Source organism: Lissotriton helveticus, chromosome 8, assembly GCF_964261635.1.
Source record: "Lissotriton helveticus chromosome 8, aLisHel1.1, whole genome shotgun sequence".
Lineage (NCBI taxonomy): Eukaryota > Metazoa > Chordata > Amphibia > Caudata > Salamandridae > Lissotriton > Lissotriton helveticus.
The window spans coordinates 1,492,295,060-1,492,320,970 of record NC_136069.1 but is presented as its reverse complement, the minus strand read 5'-3'; the positions used below and the strand labels follow the sequence as shown (position 1 = coordinate 1,492,320,970).

The following is a 25,911-nucleotide window of genomic DNA, read 5'->3' as shown; positions in this document are numbered from 1 at the left end:
GTGACAAAATCTGGCACAGTAGAGGTCAAGGAGTCCAGTATTTATTTATTTATTTATAAAGTTTTGTATAGCGCGAACATGACCCTAGTGGGTATCCGAGCGCTTTACATGACGAGAAGTAGAGTAACGCTTGACCTGGTAAACAGGAAACACGTGCATGAGAGCAAAACATATCAAAAAGTAAAATAGGATAACAAGGATTGGTCTTGATTAAAGTCAGTAATAGGAAGGCCAATCGCCATAAGAATTTGGTAACTATACATTTTCAATGTCTCCGATATAATGTCTTAGGGTAAAAACGTAGGGTTACTTTGGACAGTTACCTGACGACAAGAGCCTTTTCCAGTCGATGGGGGTGAAGTGCGGTTGATTCCTCGGTACACTGGTGGGTTGAGCCAACTTTGACCACGCACTTGGGGTCCCATGATGCCCTCCTTATGACTGTAGAAGGCCAGCTACGACTTGGCTACCGATCTCGCAACACAGCGATCACAGCATAAATCGTTGATGGAGGTTAATGTGCCTCTTGGGTGACAAATCTTGTTTCTGAGAGTACTCCTGGGTCCAGCAGACTCGGACGCAACTTCTAGCTATCCCGGATTGGCCCCAATGTGCCCGGCGGCAGCCAGTGGCAGTTCCTCAGAAGTGGCTACTGCTTTGCCGGTTTGGGCTTCCTCAGCTTTGATGTCCCTGACGCTGTTTCAGGGGGCCAGCTGGCTGACTGCTAGCTGCTTCGATCTGGGGCTGGAGATCAACTTTATCCCAAGCCAGAAGGCACAGGCACAGACCAAACTCACTAGCTCAAAGTGCAGCAGGTGCAGTCCTTCCTACAATGCAGGCTATCTTCATGCAGCTACAAAGGCAGAAGGGCGGTGCTCTTTAGGTTGTCTCTCCAAATCCAACGTGTACTGAGGTTCAGCCCGTTTTATCCGGGGAACGTGCCCTGAGGGGACAACATGGTCACTAACCAATGAGCTAGTAGGTCCCCTCCTCTTTGGTTACAAAGGTCTATTGATGTGTGGCAGCAGCTGGAAATCCCAGAGTGCAGTATTCTTGCCAAGCTCAAGATGTCTGAACCTTCTCTGGAATGTCTGGAGCGTGGTACCCCATCCCAGAGGTGTGTGTGGCTAAGTGCTACATGACCACGGGAAATCTGGTTTGGGGACGAGTTTTCACTCTCTGTCCCTGTCTCTAGTTTGTCTGCAGCAATACAAGGCCTCCTGCTAGGGTGTGTTGGTACAAATGGCCCTTCAAAGGGGGCTTACCCTTTCAGTCTCACCTTTTGGGCTAACACTCCGAATGACATACTGGAAGAGGAGGTCTCACCTCACTCTGTGGCAACTGCCTTTGTTACCATGCCTGGGAGTCATTCACACATTTCCCTATGGGGGCAGAAAGCTGTCTGTTGGCCAGGGCGTGAGCAAAGTCAATGGACCAGCTGGGGCACAGGGTGTCAACTTTCCAAAAGTTGCTCAACTGTAACAGTGACATTAATCTCGACTTGGCTATCAAATCGGATTTAATACCACGATTAATTTGATACCTTACACTACACAGTTAGGTAGTCCCATTCAGAAGTCAGCCAGGCTGTTATGCCAGCCAGTAACTGTGTGTCAGCCAATGGGGCTACTAACTTTCATTAGCAAAACAACAACTTTGAAGTGTTTGGCTGCTAAGGCAAATACAAACCTATATGTCTTGCTTAAGAGTATACAGCGCCCTGCCATAGGATTCACTAGGCCTGCTTTAGGGGAGACTTTCATAAACTCTCAAGGAAAGTGTGGCTTTGCCAGTAATGGTAATGGCAATGGCATAGATGAACTAGCAGTGTACACTGTCTTCCAGTCTGAAGAGGCAGGGTGGCGGCCATTTTGTAATTTGTCACACTCAGGGTGGCACGAACAGTGCTGCAACCCTGGGTGGGAACTCTACTCTGCCTTACATGCCCTTGGTACCTACATCTCTTCCCTCTGTTGTAGGCACTAGCTCCACCTGTGGTCCTTCTACTCTGCTGGCAGCGCCGGGATTCCTCTTTGCTGGGGCATCTGCGCGCTATACAAGATTAAATAACATTACATAATCTAGGGTACCATATACTAGGGCCTCATAAGAAAGTCAGTACTTGCCAGTTTGGGAATCTAATTCAACATACGGTTTGTAAGGGGTCAGACCACTGGCACTGGGGTCTGGTTGGCAGGCCTCAGTGCACTCTCAGAGTCGAAAAAACAGCAGCTAATAGTCCAAATGAGGAAGAAAACTGGGGGGAAACTTGTAACAAGCATTTGCAATGCAATAGGTCTCGCATTAGGAAAGTTTGAGCTATTGGTATTGTAAATGACAAATTTATTATTTATGTGTTGGTTTTGAAAATAGCGAAATTAATAGCTTTGTCATTTACAATGCTAATAGTTATAACTTTCGCAAATGTGAAATTTTTAGCATTTGTAATGCAATATGTGTTGTATTTACATGACTTAGATGTATTGATATTACAAATAACAATGGCTTATATTTTTTAAAATAATTAATACTTAAATAAAAGTTATTGTAATTTATAATGGCACTAGCTTAAATTTTTGTAAATAACTTTTGGGAAGATTATGTTCATTGTATTTTATTGTGACGAAAATCCAAGAACAGAAGTGAAATATTAACATTTTTTTGGTGACATTTGTAATAAAGCTTGAAACATTGAGAGAACATATTTGAACCAGTTGTTGCGTACCAGACTTCAACATCAGCCAATCGCGTTGATAAAGAGGTTTCAATGAAAGGAGGCATTCCAGCTAATCATAAATCTGTAAAATACCTATTTTAAGTGGCTTTGAAAACGTAATACTCGTATTCGGGTCAGTAAAGACCGCGATGGCCATCCCTCCATGAGGTCATGAGGGGAGCTGGCAAGAGGCGCTACAAAAAGGGACATTGTCGGGCGTGCCACGGCCCGATTTGTGGAATTCGGCTGACAGGGAAGAAGCCTAAGACGGGAAGCAAAGCGTGGTGCAATTGTCACGATACTAAGGGTCCATTGCGCGCTGGACGTCGGCAGGGCCAGAACTTAGGGCACCTACCGATACCTTGCAATGGAAACAGTCTTAGCACTCCCGCTCTTATAGTCCGGACATGAAAAGAATGGGAAGAGCCCTCTTTTTCAACGGGGAAGGCAGATAGAACCTATGAACCGCCCCCCACCCCGCCCCCGGCAGCGAATCCAGCTGAGAGGAGAGGCGGTCTGCTGTGACTGCGGCGGCTGGGACAGTGCACGCACAGCTAGTAGCCAGAAGGATGCGTGCTCGCGACAGACTGGGGAGCGCGCGCACAGGTTCCAGGCAGCCACAGAGGCCTGGCGCGCACCGCCTCCCTGTGCCGTGTCGCGCGTCGTGGGTCTCGTCCCCTTTTCCTCTTCCGTTTGGAAGACTCCGCTCCTGGTAGTGCCCCCCGCCCAGTGTGTGCACCGCGGGGCCTGTTTCCTACGCTGGGGTCCTGCAACCGCCGCTCCCTGCGATGTTGGCGGAGGTTGGCGGGGATGCGCCCCCGGTCTGGGGGAAGCTGCCGGTTTTGCAGCCACTCTCGCCACCTTCTTCCCCAGCGGGAGATGATCCTATCGGTCCTTCCCCTGAAGCCGTGCCCGCCTTCCCACCACTGCCTCCTCCACCCGGAGCCTCCGGAGCTGCAGAGGAGCCTGACTCTCTAGACGGGCCGGAGTACGAGGAGGAAGAGGTGGAGATTCCGCTGACCGCTCCGGCGCCTAACCAGTAATTACCGAATCGGGGGTATGGCAGATCTCCCGGAGCATGGGGCGGGGGTGTGTGTCTGTGTGTGCGTGCAGGGGGGGGGTTAGGGGGCGGCGGCGTGTGTATGCGTGCGTGTCTGTGCGTGTCTGTATGTGTGTGTGTGTGTGTGTGTGTGCGCGCGCAAGGGGTGTGGGGGGCGACAGCGTGTGTATGTGTGCGCGCGCCTGTGTGTGTGTGTGTGCAGGGGTGTGGGGGCTGGCTGTGTGTGTGTGTGTGTGCCGTTATTGCATGCGAGCCAAGCGAAAGCAGGGGCTGTGTGTGCGTCTGCGCAAGCGCGTCTCAGAAGCGCGCTCACACGGACAAAACTGAGACTGGAAAAGCGCGCGTCCGACTCGTGTCTACATTCCCAGAAACGGACAGCAATAGTCGTCGAGCAGACAGCAGGCAATGCTTTGCATTGCTTGCACGTCTAGGCTCGCCCTAAAAAGGCCAGTTTCCTTACATTGAACTACTAAAGATGAAGAGAAATGCGTGTTAGAATGATTTAACTTCGGCAGTGCATGACCATCATGTCCTTAACGACTAAATGTAGTTGTTTAAGCAATTTTCTCCAAATAACGAGATTGAAAGGCATAGTTGCGTGGCATCAAACTATTAATGTTGGGAAATGCCCAGCTGGTCCACAAGAATGCCAGAAGCTACAAGTGTAGATTCAACAATGTGTGTGGGATAAGTTTGGATTCAACCGCATGGTATCTTCCTTATGGTAGCACAGAAACTATATAAAGTCCCTGCCCCTATGACCCATTCACGATTTAGTGATGTTGATCAGGGGCCCATGGTTCAGTTGTATCCACATTCTATGAGAGGTTCACGAAAATCAGTTGACAGACAAATCTTTTTCCTCAATTACACATTGAACGGCCTATTTACCAAAGCATGTTGAGTACTTAAAGTAGCACTTAATTTACTGCGAAAAAAATTCACTATGGTGCAAGCAGGGATTTTCCTCAATGCCTGACCTTAAGCTTGGGCCCGGTCACAAAGATGTACTCTTGTAGTACTCGTGATTTCCAGGAGTAATCCAGAGGCACTACACAGAGGTGAGTCATTTACATATCACTAAAATTACGACCACATCTATTCCCATTGTACTAGAACCCAAACAGGCTCAAATCTTTTCCAGCCAACCCTTGGAGTAAGTCACGCACCACACAAGGTGACTCACAGATACTGTAAAGGGCTTATATACAAATCAACTGAGACCGAGAACAAAACTACCAGTACAAAGTCCAAAATCTAAAAAAAATTAAAATAAAATAAAAGAATGATCGTTCTACTTTAGACATTGCAGACACACATATACACCACATTCGACAAATAAATACCATGAAATATAAAATAAAGTTAATTTAAAGATTCGTCATATAAATGTAATTATTTCATACTCTTGTATACATCACATTGCAAAAAAAGTATCAAATATATAATTAATATAAAAAAATAAAATGATCATTTAACTGTAAACATTGCCAACACCTATACTAAATCAAATTATAAAAATGTAAACATAACAGATAAAGTTACAAATATGTGAATAATTAATGAATAAAAAATCACGACTCATCTCACACAGCTGTTCATGCACTCGAAGACAGGCAACGCCCCAGGTCATCCCTTTTCCTCCTTAAAAAAAGGCATCCTTAGGTGAACTAGATATATCATTCTTTTCTGTCTCTATTTTTCAAACTGGATCTCCCGTGACCTAATTACCTGTGATTGCTGCCATCGGGCTCTGAAATTCACAGTCTTGCCCACTTGCTCCTGCAACAGAGTTACTCCTTTTTGGAATGGGGCCTATTGGCTACAGTGCCTTGTGTTGATCAGCCAATGTATCCCCACCCAGCCAGGCAGATCTTCTCTCATCCTATACATCTTGATGTATATTTCCACATTTCACGCTCAGTCTACTCAGAGGCCCTTATCCCTTGCTGTCTGCAGACAGATGAACTTAGACTAAGAGATGTGCACTGAAGGTTGCACCTCATAACCAATTTCAAATAATATTTCAGTGAGGCTTCATTCCGGAGTTTAATTGAGGAAAAAACTGGGATTCACCATCCTCCTGTTTTAAGTTGCTGAGGATAGAAATGTATGGAACTAACCGAACTGATTTGGACTTAGAGTTGCAGATTGGAATTTAATTTAAGGATTACGTGCTTAAACATATAGATGAGTTCTGACAAATGCCTCTTTCCACTTGCCAGAAGCCCAAGGACCACTCTATAGGATGGTCACCAACAGAAGCATATCTTAATATTTTACATCCAGTCACTACTATCCCTCAAGTGATGGTGGAAAGAGACACCCAGATCCATCCAATTGTCAAGGTGAAGAAGAATTTGAGTGTTATCCTCAAACAAGAAAAAGAGGAAGCCATGGTAGCCATGGAGCATAACATGAGACTCAACGTAGATAGCGAATAAATATGCTTACCGTGAAGGTCCCTGCTTAGACCCACATGATAAAATTTGAGAATTAGAGATTAAAAGAGAAATTAGAGTATGGACACTGCCCACCATCTGTCTCCATCCTATGATCATCCAGTGCTGCCACCAGCACTGATTGAGTGATCTGGTGATGGTGAATTCCTGCTTGTGTATCATCAAGGATGTCAATGATCGCTGTACTTGTCCTTCTCCATGATTTTCAAGGATTGTGATGCCCATTAGGAGAAGAGAAATGGTCAGTTGTTTCACACGTCCATGGGTATGCCTGGTTCACAGTGAAAATTGCAAAAAAACACAGTTGATGGACAGAATGTAGAACAATGTCATACATTCACCCCAGTACAAGGATCTGGGCCTAAATCCATCGTTTTTTTCCCTCCACACCACCCTGGGTTAGACACTGGCTATATGCAAATCAGCTCTGACCCTGTGCCTCATGGGAACAGTCCAGTCCGAACTACCAAGCCATGTCTTTCCCAGACCGGAATCAAGCATCCAAGGACCGGTTTCTGGCTATCAGCCTTCATCAGCCTGGATAGCTTGACTCCAGTGGTGTGGAGAGCCTGGGACTCACGTCTGAGCATACCCAGCCCACTGATTTGCATATAGCGATGTCTGAACTGGGGTGGCAGAGTGGGCTAAAGAACGGTGATGGATTAAACCCAGATCTTTTGACTGGGTGTGAGTGTTTGATTGATTCAGATGCTCCGTCCATCACCACCCCCTTTTGTACCACTTTTGGCCGCCATAAGTGTGGCAGGGTATGCTCAGACGTGAGTCCCTTGCTCACTTTGCCACTGCATTCAAGCAAGCCGGGCTGAAGATGGCTGGAATGCCAGAAACCGGTTCTCGGAAGCTTGTTTCCGGTCCAGGGAAGACATGGCTTGGCAGTTCGGGCTGGACTGTTCCCATGAGGCACAGGGTCAGACTGATTTGCATATAGCCATGTCTGAACTGGGGTGGCAGAGTGGGCTAAAGAACGGTTATGGATTACACCCAGATCTTTTGACTGGGTGTGAGTGTTTGATTGATTCAGATGCTCCGTCCATCACCACCCCCTTTTGTACCACTTTTGGCTGCCATAAGTGTGGCAGGGTATGCTCAGACGTGAGTCCCTTGCTCACTTTGCCACTGGATTCAAGCAAGCCGGGCTGAAGACTGCTGGAATGCCAGAAACCGGTCCTCAGAAGCTTGTTTCCGGTCCAGGGAAGACATGGCTTGGCAGTTCGGGCTGGACTGTTCCCATGAGGCACAGGGTCAGACTGATTTGCATATAAGCCATGTCTGAACTGGGGTGGCAGAGTGGGCTAAAGAACGGTGATGGTTTAAACCCAGATCTTTTGACTGGGTGTGAGTGTTTGATTGATTCAGATGTTCCGTTCATCACCACCCCCTTTTGTACCACTTTTGGTTCACAGTGAGGCATTTTCAGTAGCTGAATTAACGTGGGGGTCCTAAAACTGGTTAGAAGCTAGATCAGAAGATAGCGAGGAGCTAATATTGTTACAAAGAGTTGAAACAGTAGTTGATGCCAGCTATTTGGCCAAGTGTTTGAGAAATGAGGCACTCAAAACAAGATACTCTGAGTTTCATTTCTTCGATGCGGACCAGAGAAAACACAGTCAGAATGGGTAGGATTAATGAAGACTGTGACATAAATTTCTGGAGAAGCAGATATATTAAGTCAACCAACATGGAGGTGATGAATTCTGTATGATGCAAACGGCGTTCTTTTGTATATTATTACATCTAGGATACAACAATTAAAATACTGCGTGAGACCTTGCATAGCGCAACTTTGTAGACTTGAAGAGCTTGCTTGTATATGGGATAAAAGGCAGTAGTTTGATCACGTCTCTAGAATCATTTTGGAATTCTAGACTTGTTATTATAGTTATGGCTAAAAAGAATCATGGGGTGGCCTAGGGTGTGTAGAGATTAGTTTAGGTTTCGCTGCAGTACAATTGTGTAAAGCATGTGAAAGCCAGTTGCAATAAACGTGATAATCAGGCACTCTTTGCTAATTCAATTATTTAGATGGTTGATCATGTACTTGGACACATATGAAGCCAGTCACATTTAAGAATGCACTTCTGGGGAGTTTCTGGATGGGCCTAGGCAACGTGACCATGAAAGGAGATTAAAAAACATACAGCTATGCTTTGGGTAGGTCTGAGTGGGCAGTAACATAAGTTATTAGACACACATGACATGAAATAGACTCCAGAAGAATCTTTTGCAAAAAGCAGAACTAGGAGCACAACCCCGCTTATGGGCATTGCTGCACAGAGGACCAGCGCCATTCAGAATGAAACTACAACAAACTGTGAATGGCAAAAAGGCAAACTGATTTCACTACACACATGAAGTGTTTCAAAATAAATGGTATCAAGATGGTGGTTCAGCAGCCTTGCTACACTGTCAAAAATGGTCCTTCCACCCAACACAACCTTTCGTCCACATGAATATGTCCTTATGCCTAAAAAAACAAAGCTACTGAACTGAACACGCGGTAAACATGACTTCCTGCGTCGTACAGACCTGTTAAGGCGTAAGTAATATCTCATTAACCCAAAACTTAATTTGTCCCATAATGAAAAAGTAAAGGATATTTATAAATATAGATGAAAGCTGCCTAAAGGTCCCAGGATGACATCCACGGTATAGAAGAAACATCTATCACCACAATATACCTGCATAGTTAAGTTGAGGTGAGGCAAAATCTGGCACATCGGGCCCAAATTTGCCTATATACGAGTAACCCTTGTGGAGTAGATTTCGAACGTTAAAAAAGTGTCCTTTGTGATTTCAAAATTTCCTTGGTTTTGCTTATTAGGTTGTGCTGGTAGTATAAATATTGAAAAATATGGTTGTGGCGAGGTTGCCAATTAGTGAACATGAAAATGGGAGTTTATGCATTACAGTGATTTAGGTTAGAGGTGAATCCTAAACTAAAAAAAAAATGCGTAAAATACCAGCTATTAGGGAGCATTACCTGTGAATTTTTCTGTAGTTGCTTTGGGATGGCCCACATGGATGTTCAGGAGTTTGCGACCACACATAGAATATTGTAGATTGAAGATGGAGAGAAAATTGACGATTTTGCTGTTGAAAAAAATGTGTTGTGAATTTATTAATGAAATAGTCACAGTTCTAGCATCTATTGTAACCAGCGACCATCTCTTTTGTTTTGACAGGGTCCTTGGCAGGAGTATCCATGATGTTTTACAAAAGCACTACTATCTCAATGTATCTCGCTTCCAAACTGGTGGAGGTAAAAGTCTTCAACTGCAGTAGTCATTTTGTTTAACCTTGAACCAACCATTGCTGTCCTCTTGTTAAAGCCGGGCAACCAGAACAAATCAGCTGGCATCGAGGGTATAATTATCCACCCATGCAGAGCCCTTGTACCTCCGTATCCTTCCTCTTTTAGCCATTAATGGCCAGTTCCACTTAAGTTATCACTGAAATCGATGGAGGACCCAACCATTAATTGGGATCCCACCAAGTAAAAGTCTTGTGTTAACCAAGTTAGGCTGTAGATGATGTTTTTTTCTTTGGAAGGACTTCAAATGTTATTGCCATTTCCTATGATTATGTTCCATTGATGCCAACCTTCATAGAAAGAGAGTTAATTGAAGATGAACTTCAATGTGTGTTTAGTTATCTTTGTAAACGTACAGTGAACAGGCTGTGGCTGATCTCCTGTTTTTTTGACAGACCATGTACTTTAAGGGCATTGAAGCAGGAAAATGTCCCTACTTTCCTCAGGCGGACTGCATCATTTATGCAATCTCCACGGCGATCTGCTTCCAGGCAGTAAGTATATTCTCCATTTCCCAAACATTAAAATCCTTGTGCTTGAGATGCAGCTTCATTTAGATGCAACTTTAAAATCACCAACCATTCATAAGGCGCACTTCGCTTTTTCTTGATATATATTGAACTTATACTTTTTTTTATATTTTTGAGATATACAAGTAGGGGCTACTTGTGCCTATTTGAGAGTTTACTACTTGTTCAGGCTGGCTAAAGACCAACAAATGCACATGCTCTGTCTTAGGCTTATTAGCATAGTATGTACACAACTACCAAGTGGCCCATGTTATATGTGACACCTTTATCCCCAGAAGACATATTACTGTTGCTTAAACTGTTAGTCTGTGACTGTAGGTGTCACACATGACTTGGGCCACTCATCTCTGCAGGCACTTGCATGTTGCCACTTTAGGCATGAGAGAAGCTGAGGCTCTTTGCATCCCAAAGTCGCCCCCTCCGCTTCATAATGTTGAAAAAGGAAATCTGTATGTGGTTGATAAGAGTTTGATTTGTTGTGTGGTGTATTTCTTCCACAAAACCAGGATGCAAAGGGTTACATTTGTGCAGTAAGGTAAACCTTTATGACTCCCAACTCCTAGAACTTTTCACTTGAACAGTCACACCAGTACCATCAGCCAAGCTGATCACAGGACAACCAAAGCATGACCAGTTCTTACACCATCCAGTCTTCCTGTAGAGGATACATTGCTTGCTTCCTCCCGGGCCGCCAAAGTGGTCTTTAATGCTCAGCCAGCTAAGCACCTGCTATAGTCCTCAGTCACTAGCATAATTTTAATACATACCTGCAGGGAGGTGATCCTACATAAAGGCGATGCAGTCTTCGTACTGCACTTTGCATAGTCGTTTATACGCTTTAGAGAAGTCTATTGCTTTGTACTTTTTCTTGCACTTCCCTTCAAATAAAAAATAAAATTGAATGTCTTCCTGCTTTGCTATCAAGAGTGACCCATACGCCTTCCACACCAGCCTCAAATGCAGCAAGATTCCTCATCCTACAAGTACATTCATCATCATATATTTAAGGGTCCAGCTGCCAGATCCTTTATGCTCTCCACCACAAAACTTTAGTTGTATTTTCTGACTTATAAAATTTTGTCCGAGATCCTCAGTTCTCTGCTATTTATGTGAATCTTTCAGCTTTGTAAATCACTCTGGGTAGGATTTAGAGCAGGGGTCTCCAAGCTTGTGAGCTACTGTAGCTATCCAGCTACCTCTGAGTAGCTCACCTGTGTGCAGCCCAGCTTATTAAATTAGAAAGCTTTTGCTTGGTTGAAATATTATACATATAAAAAATGAAATAATACAGCACTAATAATGTTAGTAGCTCCCAATGTGTTTCATTGAACATAAGAAGCTCTCAGTACACAAAAGGTTGGAGACTCCTAATTTAGAGTTTGTTGGATGAGTTACGCGTGATGGATATCCCTCCGACTCCTGACAGGTGCTATAGGATATAATGTTTTTCAATTGACCAAGTAGACATTGGTCCAAATATAGAACATGATCTAGAAGTTATCTACTTATTTCGATATTTGTAAAGACTTTGCACAGTCTGAGAAATTAAACAGTTTACTTCTGTTTCAGGCTGTGATGGAAGTTCAGAATCTGCGGCCTTCTTATTGGAAATTTCTCTTGCGGTTGACCAAGGGCAGGTAAGAGGGCAACAGAAAACAGTTTAAGATTTCATTTGAACTCTGTTTGAAGTGTAAACCTAGCTTAAATATTTTTGGAAGACTGTTAAGATTTTTGATTTTAGGTCCAGCTCCCCATACGAACCCAGAGCCTCCCCAAGGTGCATGTCACTATGGTATGGATCTTAACTCGGCAGACAGCTGGTCAGTTGGCGAGGGTTCAGGAAATGAAGGCTATATGTTCACTTCTTCAGGAAGCTACTCTCATGTGACGTACGATTCCTCTTAGAGAAGTGTGCACATGGAACAAGCTGTACTTTAAGGGGACTGTGTGTAAAGAAGATTAACATCGGATTCATAGTTGTCAAACTCCGAGAAAAAAAAAACGTGGAGCCAGAAGTGCGACTCACAAATTGGAATGTACAACAGTGTCTCAGACACTGTTTGTGATTCCTAATGGGGTTGCAAATTGCCTGCCTCATTAATATTCATGAGGCAGGTGCAATTTGTGACCTCATTGGGAATGGCTAGCACCCCCAGGAATGGTGGCCTGCTGGGGTCAGCAGACCACCATGTCTGTGAATGCTTTTTACCATAAAGCAGTTTAAAAAAAATGCAGCCCGCTTTCCTTAAAGGAAAACGGGATGCATTTGAAAAAGAAAAATTAAACATTACTGTTTCATTTTTTAAGAGTAGGCAGTGGCTTACCACACATTTGAACTGGTAAACTGCAAGTGTTTTGTGGCCGCAAAACAATCTTACATTGAAGTGCGAGTCGCTATTTGGAAAGGACGCGTTTGGCACGTCCCTTCCTAATAGCAAGGTGCAAAGCTATTTTGCGAGTCGGTGATAGGTTACCGAGTCGCAAAATAGGGTTTGTGAATAGGGAAGAACTATTTTACGGTTGCAAACGGGCCGATTTCCCATTTTCGACTGCAAAAAATGGTTGTACATCTGGCCCGTAGTCTTTTAAGTTTTGTTGTTTCAATTCAACTAGGGCAGAAATAGAAACATACTGCAGTGCCCAAATAAAATACCTACAGTTGTGGATTTTTAAAGTCAGTGATGAAAATAAACAAGAAAATAAATATAACTACAGCCAGAGAGCTGTCTGTTTTAAGTGCAGACTGAAGCATGTTCCATAGACCTTTACACTCACAGTATTACCAGAGTATTTTAAAGATACGCAGAGGAAAATAAAGATGGATTGGGATGCGGCCTGAGTAACTATCAGCGGCTGAGATTATTTCAAGCATTCCATCATCACTTTTTGTATAATTTAGTGTGTCGTCCTAAGTGGGACGGGTATGCCCACATGTGGGTCCTGTGCACACTGTGTAACTGGAACCAAGCTATACCTAGCTGATGCGCCCTAACTAGGCTGAAACGTTGGTTGCTTGCGTTCTGCTTCATGATGGACCTGGCCTGCAGGTCAGGCTGGACTATTCCCACTGGAGCAGGGTCAAGAGTGAGTTGCATATGACTGAGTCAAAATTGAGGTGGCATGGCGTGCAAAATATCAATTGGGATGCAGCCCGAATAATCACCAGTGGCTGAGATTAATTCAAGCATTCCACCCATTACTTTTTTGTACACTTTGTTTGGTTTTGAGATGAAGTAACATCCTTATGACTAGGAACTTATCTTTTCACGATCGGTACCAAAAGACAGCATGGAAACATATTTATATCACGTCAAGCGCTTAGAGACCGTTTGGTTTTTATTGTGCCCAACACCAAACAGTTCACCCAAAAGTGAAATTCCCCAGTGTGAAACCGCTAGAAAATAGAACAATAGTTGGGCAATGTACAGGCATATTCATGTGTGGAACTTGAAAGTCAGTTTGTAATTTGGGTAGGTAGGGACAGCCTATCATCCCTCCGTGGTAGTAAAAAAGGAATGTTGCCGTGTTACTCTGCCTATTAACGTCAGTGGATTTTAAATCTTAGTACACATTTTTGGGTACCTCCCCTAGAACTTCCCGACTTATCAATGCTCTAAAAACCTGAGCTCAAAAGCATCATTCCCACCTCAACAATTTAGTCCAGAATATCACAGATAGAATGTCATATGATATAAATATTTTCGTCCAAAATATAATTTACTAAAATATTTTTCCACGCGAGTTGATGTCGATTTGAGTTGAATTATTACTTATTAAGCGCACGAATGCCGCAGCGTCTTGGCGCGGACTGTGGTACATGGAGCTGGGACCATCAAAGGAAGACACTAGATCATGGAGAAAAGCCAAGTTTTTAGCTCCTTCCTAAAAATCCGAAGATTTGGTTGAACATGCAGTGCGGACGGTATCTGATTCCAGAGTTTGGCCGCACAATATGATAGGGTCCGGCCCCCTCATCTTGCCTTACGAATCTTGGGAATACAGATGAGACCCTTTGTAGATGATCTAAGTATTCTGGGACTGTCTCTCCCCCGAAATGCCTCCGTGGAGTGCTTTGTGTACCAGACAAAAAGACTTAAAATCTGCTCTTTGCTGGACAGGAAGCCAATGTAAAGCTCTAATGGCATCCGAGATGTGGCTACCCTTAGGGATGTTCATAAGCAATCTAGCTGCTGCATTTTGCAAGGATTACAGCTTCCTCATCTGCGCCTTTTCAATTCCCACAAAGAGCGTGTTGCAGTAGTCTACTTTGGAAAGGAATAGTGCCATTACAACGGTTTTTTGAAGTTCATATGCAATGACAGGGAAGATTTTCCTCAAGGTTTTTAAAAGGAAAAAGCAAGAAGAGTTTAGCTGATTGACTTGGGCCGAGAGATTGAGTAGGTCATCAAAGATCACGCCCAGGTTCCTAACCTTGGTAACTGGGTGAGGACAAACTCCTGCTTCCGTTGGCCACCAACTGTTTTTCCATAGGGAAGGGTCCCTTACCAAACTCCAGGACCTCAGTTTTGTCAGTGTTTATTTTCAATACATTTTAGCTCATCCAGATCATGATATCTTTCAGACATGCATGAAAGCTGTTAGCCACCAATTCTGGTTGTTTAGATATTGATATTATAAGCTGAGAGTCATCAGCATACATGATCAAGGAAAAGCCATGTTTCCTGATAAGATTGGCCAACGGGGACATATATATATTAAAAAGGGTTGGCGACAAAGCAGATCCCTGCGGGACACCACATGGGAGCTGGAAGACCTCAGACTGTAAATTATCCCAATAGATATTCTGCTCCCTCTTTTCTAGGAAGGAGGAGAGGAGGGTCAGAGCGGTATCCTCTATTCCCACATCTGTCAGTCGCTGTACCAACACTGTGGTTCATGGTATCAAATGCAGCCGAGAGATCTAAGAGGACTAGGACCGCTCTGCCCCCCCCAACCCCCCCATCCACTATCTTCGAATCCCCTCAGTAGCTAGTATTAAGGCTGTCTCCGTCAAATGACATGGCCTGAAACCATGCTGTGTTGGGTCGAGTAGGGTATTCTCTTCCAGATATTATATCAGCTCCTTGTTTATGGCTTTTTCCAGTATTTTTCTTTTATTGGCAGCCTGGAAATTGGCCGGTAATTTTTGGACTCTAAAGGATCAAGGGCTGTTTTTTTGATGATTGGCCTAATACAGGCCTTTTTCCAAGCGTTGGGATATTTCCCAGTTTCTAGAAGTTGGTTCAGAAGCGGGGTGAGGTGCATACTAATGATCTTAGGGGCTAATTGAAGTATGGCTGAAGGGCAGGGATCATTTGGGGAGCCCGATTTTGTTGATAACGTGAGATTTTGAACCTCACCCTGAGTAAGTGCCCTGAAACTTGAGAGCCTACAGTGTCCTGCCTAGGCTTCTATTGTTATAGTATTGCTAACCAAGGTAGCAGTGGCCAAGTTTAAAAGATCATTATATATTAGTTGCACTTTGCTCTGAAAAAACTTAGCCATTTAGTTGCAGAAAGCTTGATCGGGTCTAAACTGAGCTGTGTGCTGTGGCTTGACTAACATAAAAACAGTTTTAAAGAGTTCCTTGGAGGAATGAGCGGCATTCCTAATTTTAGCAGTGAAGTATGCTCGCTTAGCTTCAATAATTGCTTGCTTATATTTTTCTAAGTTCGCATTATAGGCTGACTTATGCTTGGAGCTGCATTCGGTCCTCCAGATCCGTTCACTTCTTCTACAGGTCATTTATAGCCTTTAGGTCAGGACTATACCAAGGTGCTATTGCTGAGGCTCTTTTAACTGTTTAATTTTTTCAGGGGCAATGTAATTTACAGCAGTCCTGATCCAATTGTCAAACTGATCGGCTGCTGTATCATTGTCATCAGCCACGATAGGCGATCCGGTGTTCAGAGCCTGTTCCAGATTGTCCCTTTGTATTCGATTCCATTTCCGGACCTTCTCTTTAATAGCAAGGGTGGGACTCGATTGTCTGGGCATTATTTTCATTACCTCAAAATATATGGCCCTGTGATCAGTCCAGGGTAGCGATAGGTTCTTAGTAATAGTTACTTCTGGCTCATTTGTAAAGATCGCATCTAATATATAGCCCGCCAAGTGCATGGGTTCCAACACCAATTGAGAGAACCCATATGCTGCACAATTATCCACGAGTCTCGCTGTATCTCGATTAGTCCCTAACTCAAGATGGTAATTAAAGTCCCCCATAGTAGTATAAGAATCCCATTCTAGGCATTGTTCTAAGACATTCAAGAGGGCTTGTGAGAAAGCAGTTCTAGGCCCAGGAGGCCGATATACAAGAAGACCTTGAAACGTGAACTAATTATTTAATTTAAATGAGAACTGTATCGCCGCTGGGAGCAGCGTCGAGGCCTCATACCGCAGTTTTAGGTGGTCTCAGTAAATCAGTGCAATGCCCCCACCTCTGTCCTCCGTCTTGTCCTGTTGTACTACTGCATAACCCGGGGAGACAGCCACGTTCCAATCAGGGTCTGAGCCTGCATCTGTCCAAGTCTTTGTCAGGAATACAATATTAGGCTTATCTAATTGTAGAAGGCATTCAAATTGGTATTTATGTTTTACTAGTGATCGCGTATTTAATAACAGACAGGACAAGGTGTGTTTTTGCACTTGTGTCTCCGGCTTACTGATTTGACTGCAGTTTGTGCTTGCTTTATGTTGGGGAAATTGCCTGGGGTACTGGACTTTCTTACATTTTAAAATGTCCTCATTTGTATTTGGATCCCTACCCATGGCGCCTGTTAGTAGAGTAAAACAAAATCTGCAATCCGGACATTCGTATATTTCAGGCCTTTGGCCCCCCCCCCCCTTCCAGCAATTAGAAACCTGGCACTCACTTTTCCCAATATCAAAGAGTTGCTGTGGCTATATCTGTGGGCAGTGATTTGGCCAAGGGTTGTGGTGCTGGGCGCGCTACGGGCGCGACTGGCTTGCCTTTGGCACGCCTTCGGCACGCACGCTGCCCGCATCTGCTGCGCAGTCGAGCCAGCGCGATATTTATGACGGAGGTAGAGGCACTAGAACGCTGACCCTCAAAATGGCGGGCACTCTCTACCAGGCGGCACTGCGGGTCGGCGACAATTTAAAAAGAGCTGAATTTCATTAAAACTATACAGTACATGTGCAAAGAACGCAAAATAGCAGGAAAGTCAAAACATTCAGTATCTCTCAACGGGCAGATACCACAGGCTGCGTGGTCGCGCCAGCACGATATTTATGGCGTTGGAGGTGGAGGCACTAGAACGCTGACCCTCAAAATGGCGGGCACGCTCTAACAGGCGGCACAGCGGGTCTGCAACAATTTAAAAAGAGCTGAATTTCATTAAAACTATACTATATACTATGCTATAGCAGGAAAGTAAAAAAGTTGATAACAGAAGAGCAGCACCTAGTGAAACAGTCTTTTTGTAAACAATATTTAGAATCCAATATTTATGTCGGGCAATGTTACTGACTACAATATTCTGAAATACAACCACCTGACCAGCTAGGTACAAACCATTCGGGGCAGATAGCTCCATGTACCAGGGGTCTTTTCTTTGCCCCAGTCTTCTTGCTCACCTTGGACGCTTAAGAGGTCTTCCTTAAGTTCCAAAGAGCCCGACAACTAACAGCGGGGGCTCCTCATTAAGGTAACTCTAGACCGCTGCCTTATGGCGTCACCACAGATTCTCACAAATAGATTGCCTCATTGTAGCAAATGTTCTTAACAACGACCCTGTTGCTTGGGAAAAAGGGAGCACGTGAACAGCTAAATATAATTTTGCGAGGCCCTCTTTAAATCCTTTTACCAGACCTTCTAAGTGTCTCCGATTGCCCAGCACTCTGAAGCATGTTCTTCCCGGAACTTCCACAGCGTACAGGTCAGACACCTGAGAAGAGACTCATAATCTGCGTTTATGGAGCTAGTGCAGGACAACTCAAGGCCCAAATAAGGCTTTTCCATCGCAACTGTGTTATGAAGCACACTCTGACTACTAGAAGCAGCCACTTGGAGTTATGCCAATATTCTTGAGCATGACAGCTGCCATGTGCTCACCAAGACTAACTCCTATCACTCAATATTGTTTTTTTCCTTGTTTCCAGGCCTTCAGTAACCGAACCGTGTCAACACATATCTCAACGTCATAGTCTCGCTTCAAATACTTCGTCACAGCTCGGGGTGAATTTATTTGATATTCAAAACCAAAAGGCTTCACGATAAGTTTCCTCTTTGCATCCAAATCAATAGGATGTAGAGTGACCATAGTTATATTTAGTGAGAAGTAGCGGGGCCCAGGGTTGTGACTGTCCAACTATACCCCAATTATGTCTGTCTTTTACTACCCAACCAATGGTCATGGGGCCAGTTTTCCTTGCGTAAGTCAATTCTCATGGCACCCTTGTTACCTCACTGTTTTACCTATGTATACAACCTACATAAACTCGCGCCACTAAGATCCATTCAATTTATCCTCCCCATTCTTTGTCAGAAATGCTTAAACCAGTCACTTGCCTTGTGATTTCTCTTATTGAAAAATACTCTTATTGTTAAAAAGCGAACTTTTCTGTTGATTGTTCGCTTCCAGCACCTATACCCAGTGTTTTAGGGAATGGCTTGCATACCCCTTCCATTTCCATCTTCAGCAACCAGAAATTCATCATCCAAGCAACAGATGGCAGCCTACCCCTCCTGGACTCCTGCTTCTCAGACTTCCTGACTAGAGGATAGAAAGTCCTTCAGACCAGATCTGTCAGCTACACCCGATTTCAACCACTCATTAAGGGAAGCAAACATTGTTCCTGCCTTAAACATTCCTGATTCCTCGCCAAAAATAGCCTCCAATCTGGCAAAAATTGAAGAAGAGGACACAAAAGACCCAGCCTCTGCCTCATTAAAAGTCTATAATAGTCCCCCCCCCCCTGCCCCTCAAAATAACTTATAATTTGAGGTCTCACGTATAATGGTAGATAGCGAGCATAGGGTAAGAAGGAACAAATAAGTATACCCAACGCAGGAAAAACAACAAGAACTCCTCAGAAGTACTGACTCAGGAAGACTTAGACCAGAATTGTGAGAGAACAAAAATTAGAGGAAACAGCAATATTCTGATTAAACGATGAAGGGAATCCTGTGTATCTTATTGGACGCCATCACCCCTTTGGCTTCAGCAGACTATTTATGAGATCCTCACTGCCTCTCCATGAAAACTGACATTTCGATCTCTGAAATGAGATCTCTTGACCTAAACAGGAAATTCAAATACTTTTAAGATTCAAATGGATTAATGAATGAATATTGGGATTTGTAAGGCGCACGGCTACTGCTAGAGTGTCCTGCCGCTGGGTCTGACGCAGAGGGAGAGGTGCACTTCATTTTTCGAACAGAAAATCTGGTCTGGTCTCTGGTTGTGCTGGGACGCCTCGTGGCTGAGGCAGCCATGCGCATTACAAATCCTGTATAAATATGTGTTTTCAGATGTTTGCGGAAGGGTTTTTTGATGATACATCGAAGGACCACCGGTAATTAAGTCCAATATTTGGATACCAGAACTGGACAGGCAGAGCTGCCATGTTTTTTTCGTCTGACAAAAAGAAAACATAGCAGATAGGCTGGCTGAGACCTCCAGGGTCTATTAGAGCCGTAAGGGGTCAATTTGTCCTGAAAGTGTTTAGGGCCAGTTCTATAGAAGGCTGCGTGTGCTATAGTCAATTCTTTGAAAATGACTCTTTTTCACTGGTAGACAATGAGCTGGCTTACGGTACTTGGATATTGAAGTATAACATAACATAACATGTGTATTTGTAAAGCGCGCGTTCACCCGTAGGTATCTTGGTGCTGAATAACAGATGTTTATTGTTACCCAACTCAATGGTACTCATTTCATCGACCTCAGATGGATGAAAGGCTGAGTGGACCCGCCGGGATTTGATCCTGTGACCATTAGGTCGAACACATGCCCCTGCAGTGGCAGCTTTAGTCCAGGAAGCCACCAGACATCAATTGAACAAATGGCGCACCACCCCGTTTTGTACCCTCTGAAGTCTTTGTAGGAGATATTCTGGTATGCCTAGATATAGTATATTAGTGTAATCGAGTCTAGACAGGATTATTATTTTGCAAAAGAGTTACAGTGGTTATAACCGTTGCAACCTGCAGTCATGCCTCCGTTTACACGTAGTCGGTAACACATTTCAGCAGTGTCATTCTGATAGGTAAAAGCTTTTTCCCCGCAAACCTGCTTTGGACTAATGCAAAGACAGGTCAATCGAATTAGGATGGTGTAGGGGTGGGCAGAGCCAATGGGGCAAATGTCCAACTACATACATAATCACAGTTGCAAATGTAGACTATGCAGTCACAGGGAAAAAAACATAATTGGAAAAGAAAGAAAGTAATTGGATACTAGATATTGCTTTGAAGGTGTTCTAGTACTGTACGGAATAAAAAGTAAAGGAAGTGGGATCTGTGAGGTCTCTAACTGGGTAGCAAATATACACCATGGGGAGGGGATCTGGCAACCAGATCCCGGTCGGGGGGAGCAGGTATTAATTTCTGTCTGGAAGGAATCCCATTTAGTCTTCGTTATCCCCTTCACTCCTTGGAGGGGAGACAATTCCCTAATGTAGTCCATGGTAGAGCAGTCACGCGATATTGAGCGTCATGCCTGTGCATGTTCTAAGGGTCTCAGGTTGTGCAAAGTCTCCCTCCAGAGGGGCGACTCCTGACAGTCCACCCACTTTAAAACCTCCGCACTCAGTCGCTGAAGGACCGGGCCTCGGGGTCTTTCCAGGTGATCGCAATGGGCAAGTATTAATGGCAGGTCAATAAATTAAGATGTTATTGCTTTCTCTTCGGGCCTAAGGAAAAGGCCTAGCAAACAATAGGCTGGGGTTTTAAGGATGTGACAGCCCATCACCATTACAGTGTACCTTACAATCATTTCCCAGTACTGGAAGAGGGCAGGGCACGCCCAAACCATATGATAGAAATCTGCATCTACTGTTTTACATCTTGGGCACTGTGATTGCACCCATGGGAACATTCAATTCATTCTCCTAGGCCTAAGGTACGCTCTATGTCAGAAATAGTATTGGATAAACTTAAACTTAGCATTCCTTGACGTACAGGGGTGGTTGCGTACCTGTCTAGTAGACCAATCTCTGTCTGAAACTTGAAACTGCATATCAGTCGCCCACCTGTCTCAGAGGGCTCCCATGTTCCCCTTGGCTTGTTGAAGAAGTACTTTATATAGCAAAGGAATAGCTTTGATTGTACCAGACTTGATGCATAAGGAGCTGTAGGTTGTCCTGGGTCGGTGGCTCTTCCACCACCATACGCCAACAATTCTGGACCAAAGCCCTTATAGCCCCACAGGGAAAAAAATGTTAGGGGAGTTCAAATGCATCGAGTTGAGTCTGGAGAGCTCGAAGTGTTTTGTGATCGACAAGAGTTCCAAGACCGGCCCCCAATCCAATCCTGCATTTCTTTCCAATTATGCCTAGGATTTAAGACGGTGATCACTGCCGATGGGAGGTCCTTGGAGTAGGTGTATTTAGCATGTGTTCTCTGTAGGGCCCTGAAGCAGGCATACTTAAGCATGTCAATCCAAATATTAGGCGTGGCACCTGCGTTTTATTTGACAGTTTGAGGAGTATCTGCAACCATGTGGTGCGCTTGAGGATTCCTACATTGTCCCCGTGAGGCGGGCCCCAACTTGCTACTCTCCATTTTGTTGGCCCATACCAGTTGTACTGCCAAATAATAGAGCTCGAAATCAGGGACTGCCAGGCCACCCTCCCTATAAGGAAGCCAAAATTCTACGGCATCACGTGCCCCAGAGATGGGACAATAGTAAGTTGTCCATTTCCTGAAATATGTGATTGGGCACCCTAATCGAGAGCATAGAGAAAAAATATAGTCATTGGAGCAGCATCACCATCTTTGTCAGTGCAGCATGACCCATAACCGAAAGTGGAAGTGAATGTTAAAAGGGTACATTATGAAGAAGGGAGACTAGTGTCACTCGTATGTTACCTTCTAATAAATTACTTTCCGTACGATAAATCTGAACTCCTAAATTGCAGAAGGTATAGGGTACCCAATGTAAATTTCTGGCTATATCTAGTGTGCATGTTTCACTTTCTGGCTCGCGAATGGGGAATACATGCGTTTTAATCCAATTTACCACCAGCCCTGACACAGTGCCAAAACTCTAGTCATCCTGTGGGCCAAGACACCACTGAATTTGAAATTAAATTAAATCAGCAATCCATCTATTCCAGAGGTCTTACCCTGAGTCACGGATTTGATAGCACCTCACACCTTTTGACCCGAATGTCCCTCCACCCGCCCCCGCAGGGCTGCCACAATCTCACACCCGACTCTGGAGATCCAAGCATTCATAACATACGTTTGCACTGCCTGGAGAGGCTCTATAGCTGTAGGTTGGATTCAAGGAAGCAATGTCTGACGTAAGGTACTTGATGGTAATGAATCACATCAATGGGGCAGCACAGTTCTGTAGCTCTCCGGCGGTGCTCGGGAACTGGCTATGGTAGACCATACCCTGAAGACCTTCCTTTCTTTAATTCGGGCTGTCCCTTGGTTCGCCTTGTCCTGTGGAAGACCCGCTGTGCCTACTAGTCAATCACGCACTTCTCTGTATCGAAATGTCGACGTGCTTGTGATAATCCTGAGCCTACTCTCTTCTCGCCCCACATGAAATGGAAATTTAAATCCCAAGCGGCATGGAGATTTATGTACCTAGGGATGGATGTCCTTTGAATGACCAGTTTAAGGCATTCTTACAGCACTGTATAGATCTTGTTCGCATTTAGCACTTTTTTTTGCACTTTTTTCACTATATCACTTGTGCCGTTTGAACAATTCTTAAGTTCAGGAACTGTGACAGCCTTCTAATGTTATCGCAATACCATAAAATGTAAAAGAATATATTGATTTATCCTTCATACAACTTCAGATTTATTCAGTTTTCTGGTGGGTATTTTTTGTCCTTTCCTCGCTTTCCTTTTCATTGATTATTACCGTAAGGTTTGAGTACTGTTTTCTATATGGTATTATTCAGTAAACCAAGAATCAAATTTGCACCCGACAGAACCAACATTCTCCACATTCTTATACACCCAGGTTCTGAGGGGCACTGGGTTACTCCATTATACTAGATGTACCCTTCTCTACTTTCGCCATAGCTAATTACTGTCAATTCATGGAAGTTTAACTTATTTATCATATTTATTTATATCACAAATATCAACCTATCCTTGTTCCCTGTCTTAAATGGTCCAATGAGTGGATCACTAAGTTGCACAGTTTTTCAGACTACATACCACTACCCTTCCCACCCATCCTTACTCCCATGATATTATAGGCAGAAACTTTCTACTGCCACTCAGAAGAAGTGTTCGTTCTGGCATTGTATAGGGATTCCTATGGTCCCTGTTGCCTATACAATTAAGCACAACACCTAGGGACACCCAGGTCCAAAGAGTTTAATACAAAATAGCAGGAAGCACAACCAAAATATTAAAGACATTTTGTCATTTGATCTGACCGGGGCTCACACTAGAAAATGGTCAGTTGGAGCAGTGCGCTAAAACATGCATTTTGATCTAGTATATATACATTTTTGCCTAATACAAGTCAATGTGAAAGTCATATGACAACAGTAAATTAGTTTCAGCAGAAACATATCTAACATGCAGGTGTCCAGAGCTTTTCCTCCGGGAAAGCACTGTATAGCCTTGTATGGATGATGGAATACATACAGACACATAATAGCTCTATTCTCTCAAAACCTGGCTTTCCTGGTCAGGTTTCAAATCGAGGTTAGGCTTGCTAAAATATGCACTTGACTTCACGAGACATAATAATGGCTCCTGGCCCTACCATAGTCTACCAAAGTTGTCAGTGAACCCATTACAATATAAACCTTTAAATCAGAAAAAAACGATAGCTTTCCAGCTGCACACCTGGTGGTACATGCACACTAGTGTAATGTTTCCACTGCCTTTTATGAATATACTACATATCATTTCTCTTCATGCCTATACAGAGTATAATATAGCATAATAAAATGTTTTCACACCTATAGTCTGCATACACACATACTCCACTAGAAAAAACGATTATCAACTGACATAGGAATTCCTATTTAAACTCATTGCACACATAGGAACTCCTTTACTTCTATATGTGAATTTACTTTTTGCAGCACACCCGCCAATAAATACACTAATTAAAGGGTTGTTTTCACTTGCCCTCAGAATAATTAAGAGACACATCAAAAGCAGTAGGAAACATGAATACTGCACCACCAGTCATTCACATCAGAGGTACACTTGACCAATGAGGCCTCCATGTTACAGCACACAGTGATGCTCTGTGACTACCACAGGACTTCATCAACAACTAAGGGTCTGAGACTAGACTAGATCCTGAGCTATAATCATAGACACACTATGTTACCAAACTTTCTCTTCCACCAGTTATAATGCAAGTTGTTACCTTGTTTTTCCACTGGATCTACTAAGTGAGTCCTTTGGGAGAAAGTGGTTTTCCATTAAAGTGCTGAGTCAAATTAATGAGGGTGTGCTTAAAGCTTTTGAGGAAGCTTTTACGTCCATGTACACCAAGGTTTACATTATTTTATCTTTCTACACCCCTGAAGCCTGATGGGCGGTCTTGGGCAGATCACCCACCATAGGCAAGAAAACTTGTAGAAGGATATCAAGGTGTCCACTAAGAATCAGTGTGACATAACATTGATTTTCCCCAAACGGTTGATCCTTTTCCTTGAAGGGACAAGAGTGCTATTGATAGCCATGTTGGTTGTCCGACAAGCCAAAGTCTCATCATATTGTATGTAACCTGTGACGAATTGTTGGATAGCAAGAATATTAGCCTAATCTAAGATTACAGCAAACTCAGAGAAGCTTGTTAAATCCTTATACCTAGCATTATGTACACCACTTTCTGCCTGAGAAAGGTTCCTGTGCTTCGCAGCTGTAGACATGGAGTATTAAGCAGGCAAGGCAACCAATATAAAGGTATCTTTAGCAAGCATTGCGGCCCTTGTAACGGCATAAAGGCACCTTGCAGTCTCCTAATGTTTCAGTGCTTCACTGCTATTTTCATGAAATAGTTCTAAATTGATTTAACCTTAAACTTACTAAACTGGCTCCAACATAGTTTGGGGGTTGACGTCTATGGTAGAAATGGAAGAAAAGGAATGAACAAGTGAGATATTTTGAGAAGACATTTATATAGAGCTGTAGCCCATATGTACTTTGTTTCTAATTCTGAAGGAACTGTTATCTTTTATTCATTTACCTGGACTATGCTTATCCCATTACTGGGCTATCTATGAATCCTCCTTGTTATTCCTTTACAAAGAAACCAACCAGGAAGGCATTGATTCTGAAATGCAGGTGGTGATGCACAGTGCCCTTGGGTAGTGGTGGTTATCCTTTATGCTGCCATGTATTCCTCTACATTACCATACTACCTACTTGAGACCCAGCCTGCAGGGATACACACAAGCACAACTCTGGAGCACCCAGTGATTGTGGTCTTGTTTCTATAAAGCAGGTTCACTAACCAATCCATCTCAATCTTGCTGCCAGTAGACTGAACATCTGTCAACCAAAGTTTTAACCCTTAAGGGTAGAACTTTCTGTTTTACAAAATGGCCTGTCAAATTGGAGTACTTCAGTGGTCCCATTGCTTAGCACAATTATCTGTATGCTACTTTAATGAGGATGGTAGCCTCTCC

At 43.7% G+C, this 25,911-nt stretch overlaps 1 protein-coding gene across 2 annotated transcripts in view; it reads left to right on the top strand.

Moving 5' to 3' along the window:
* Positions 1 to 25,911, top strand: part of TMEM135 (transmembrane protein 135) — a 1,123,835-nt gene that overhangs the window by 1,062,904 nt on the left and 35,020 nt on the right. For both annotated transcript variants that reach the window (XM_078658433.1, XM_078658434.1), the window contains exons 12-14: positions 9,442 to 9,518; positions 9,965 to 10,063; positions 11,669 to 11,736. In XM_078658433.1, the coding sequence (XP_078514559.1) occupies positions 9,442 to 9,518; positions 9,965 to 10,063; positions 11,669 to 11,736 (244 nt within the window). The remainder of the gene's footprint in view (positions 1 to 9,441; positions 9,519 to 9,964; positions 10,064 to 11,668; positions 11,737 to 25,911) is intronic.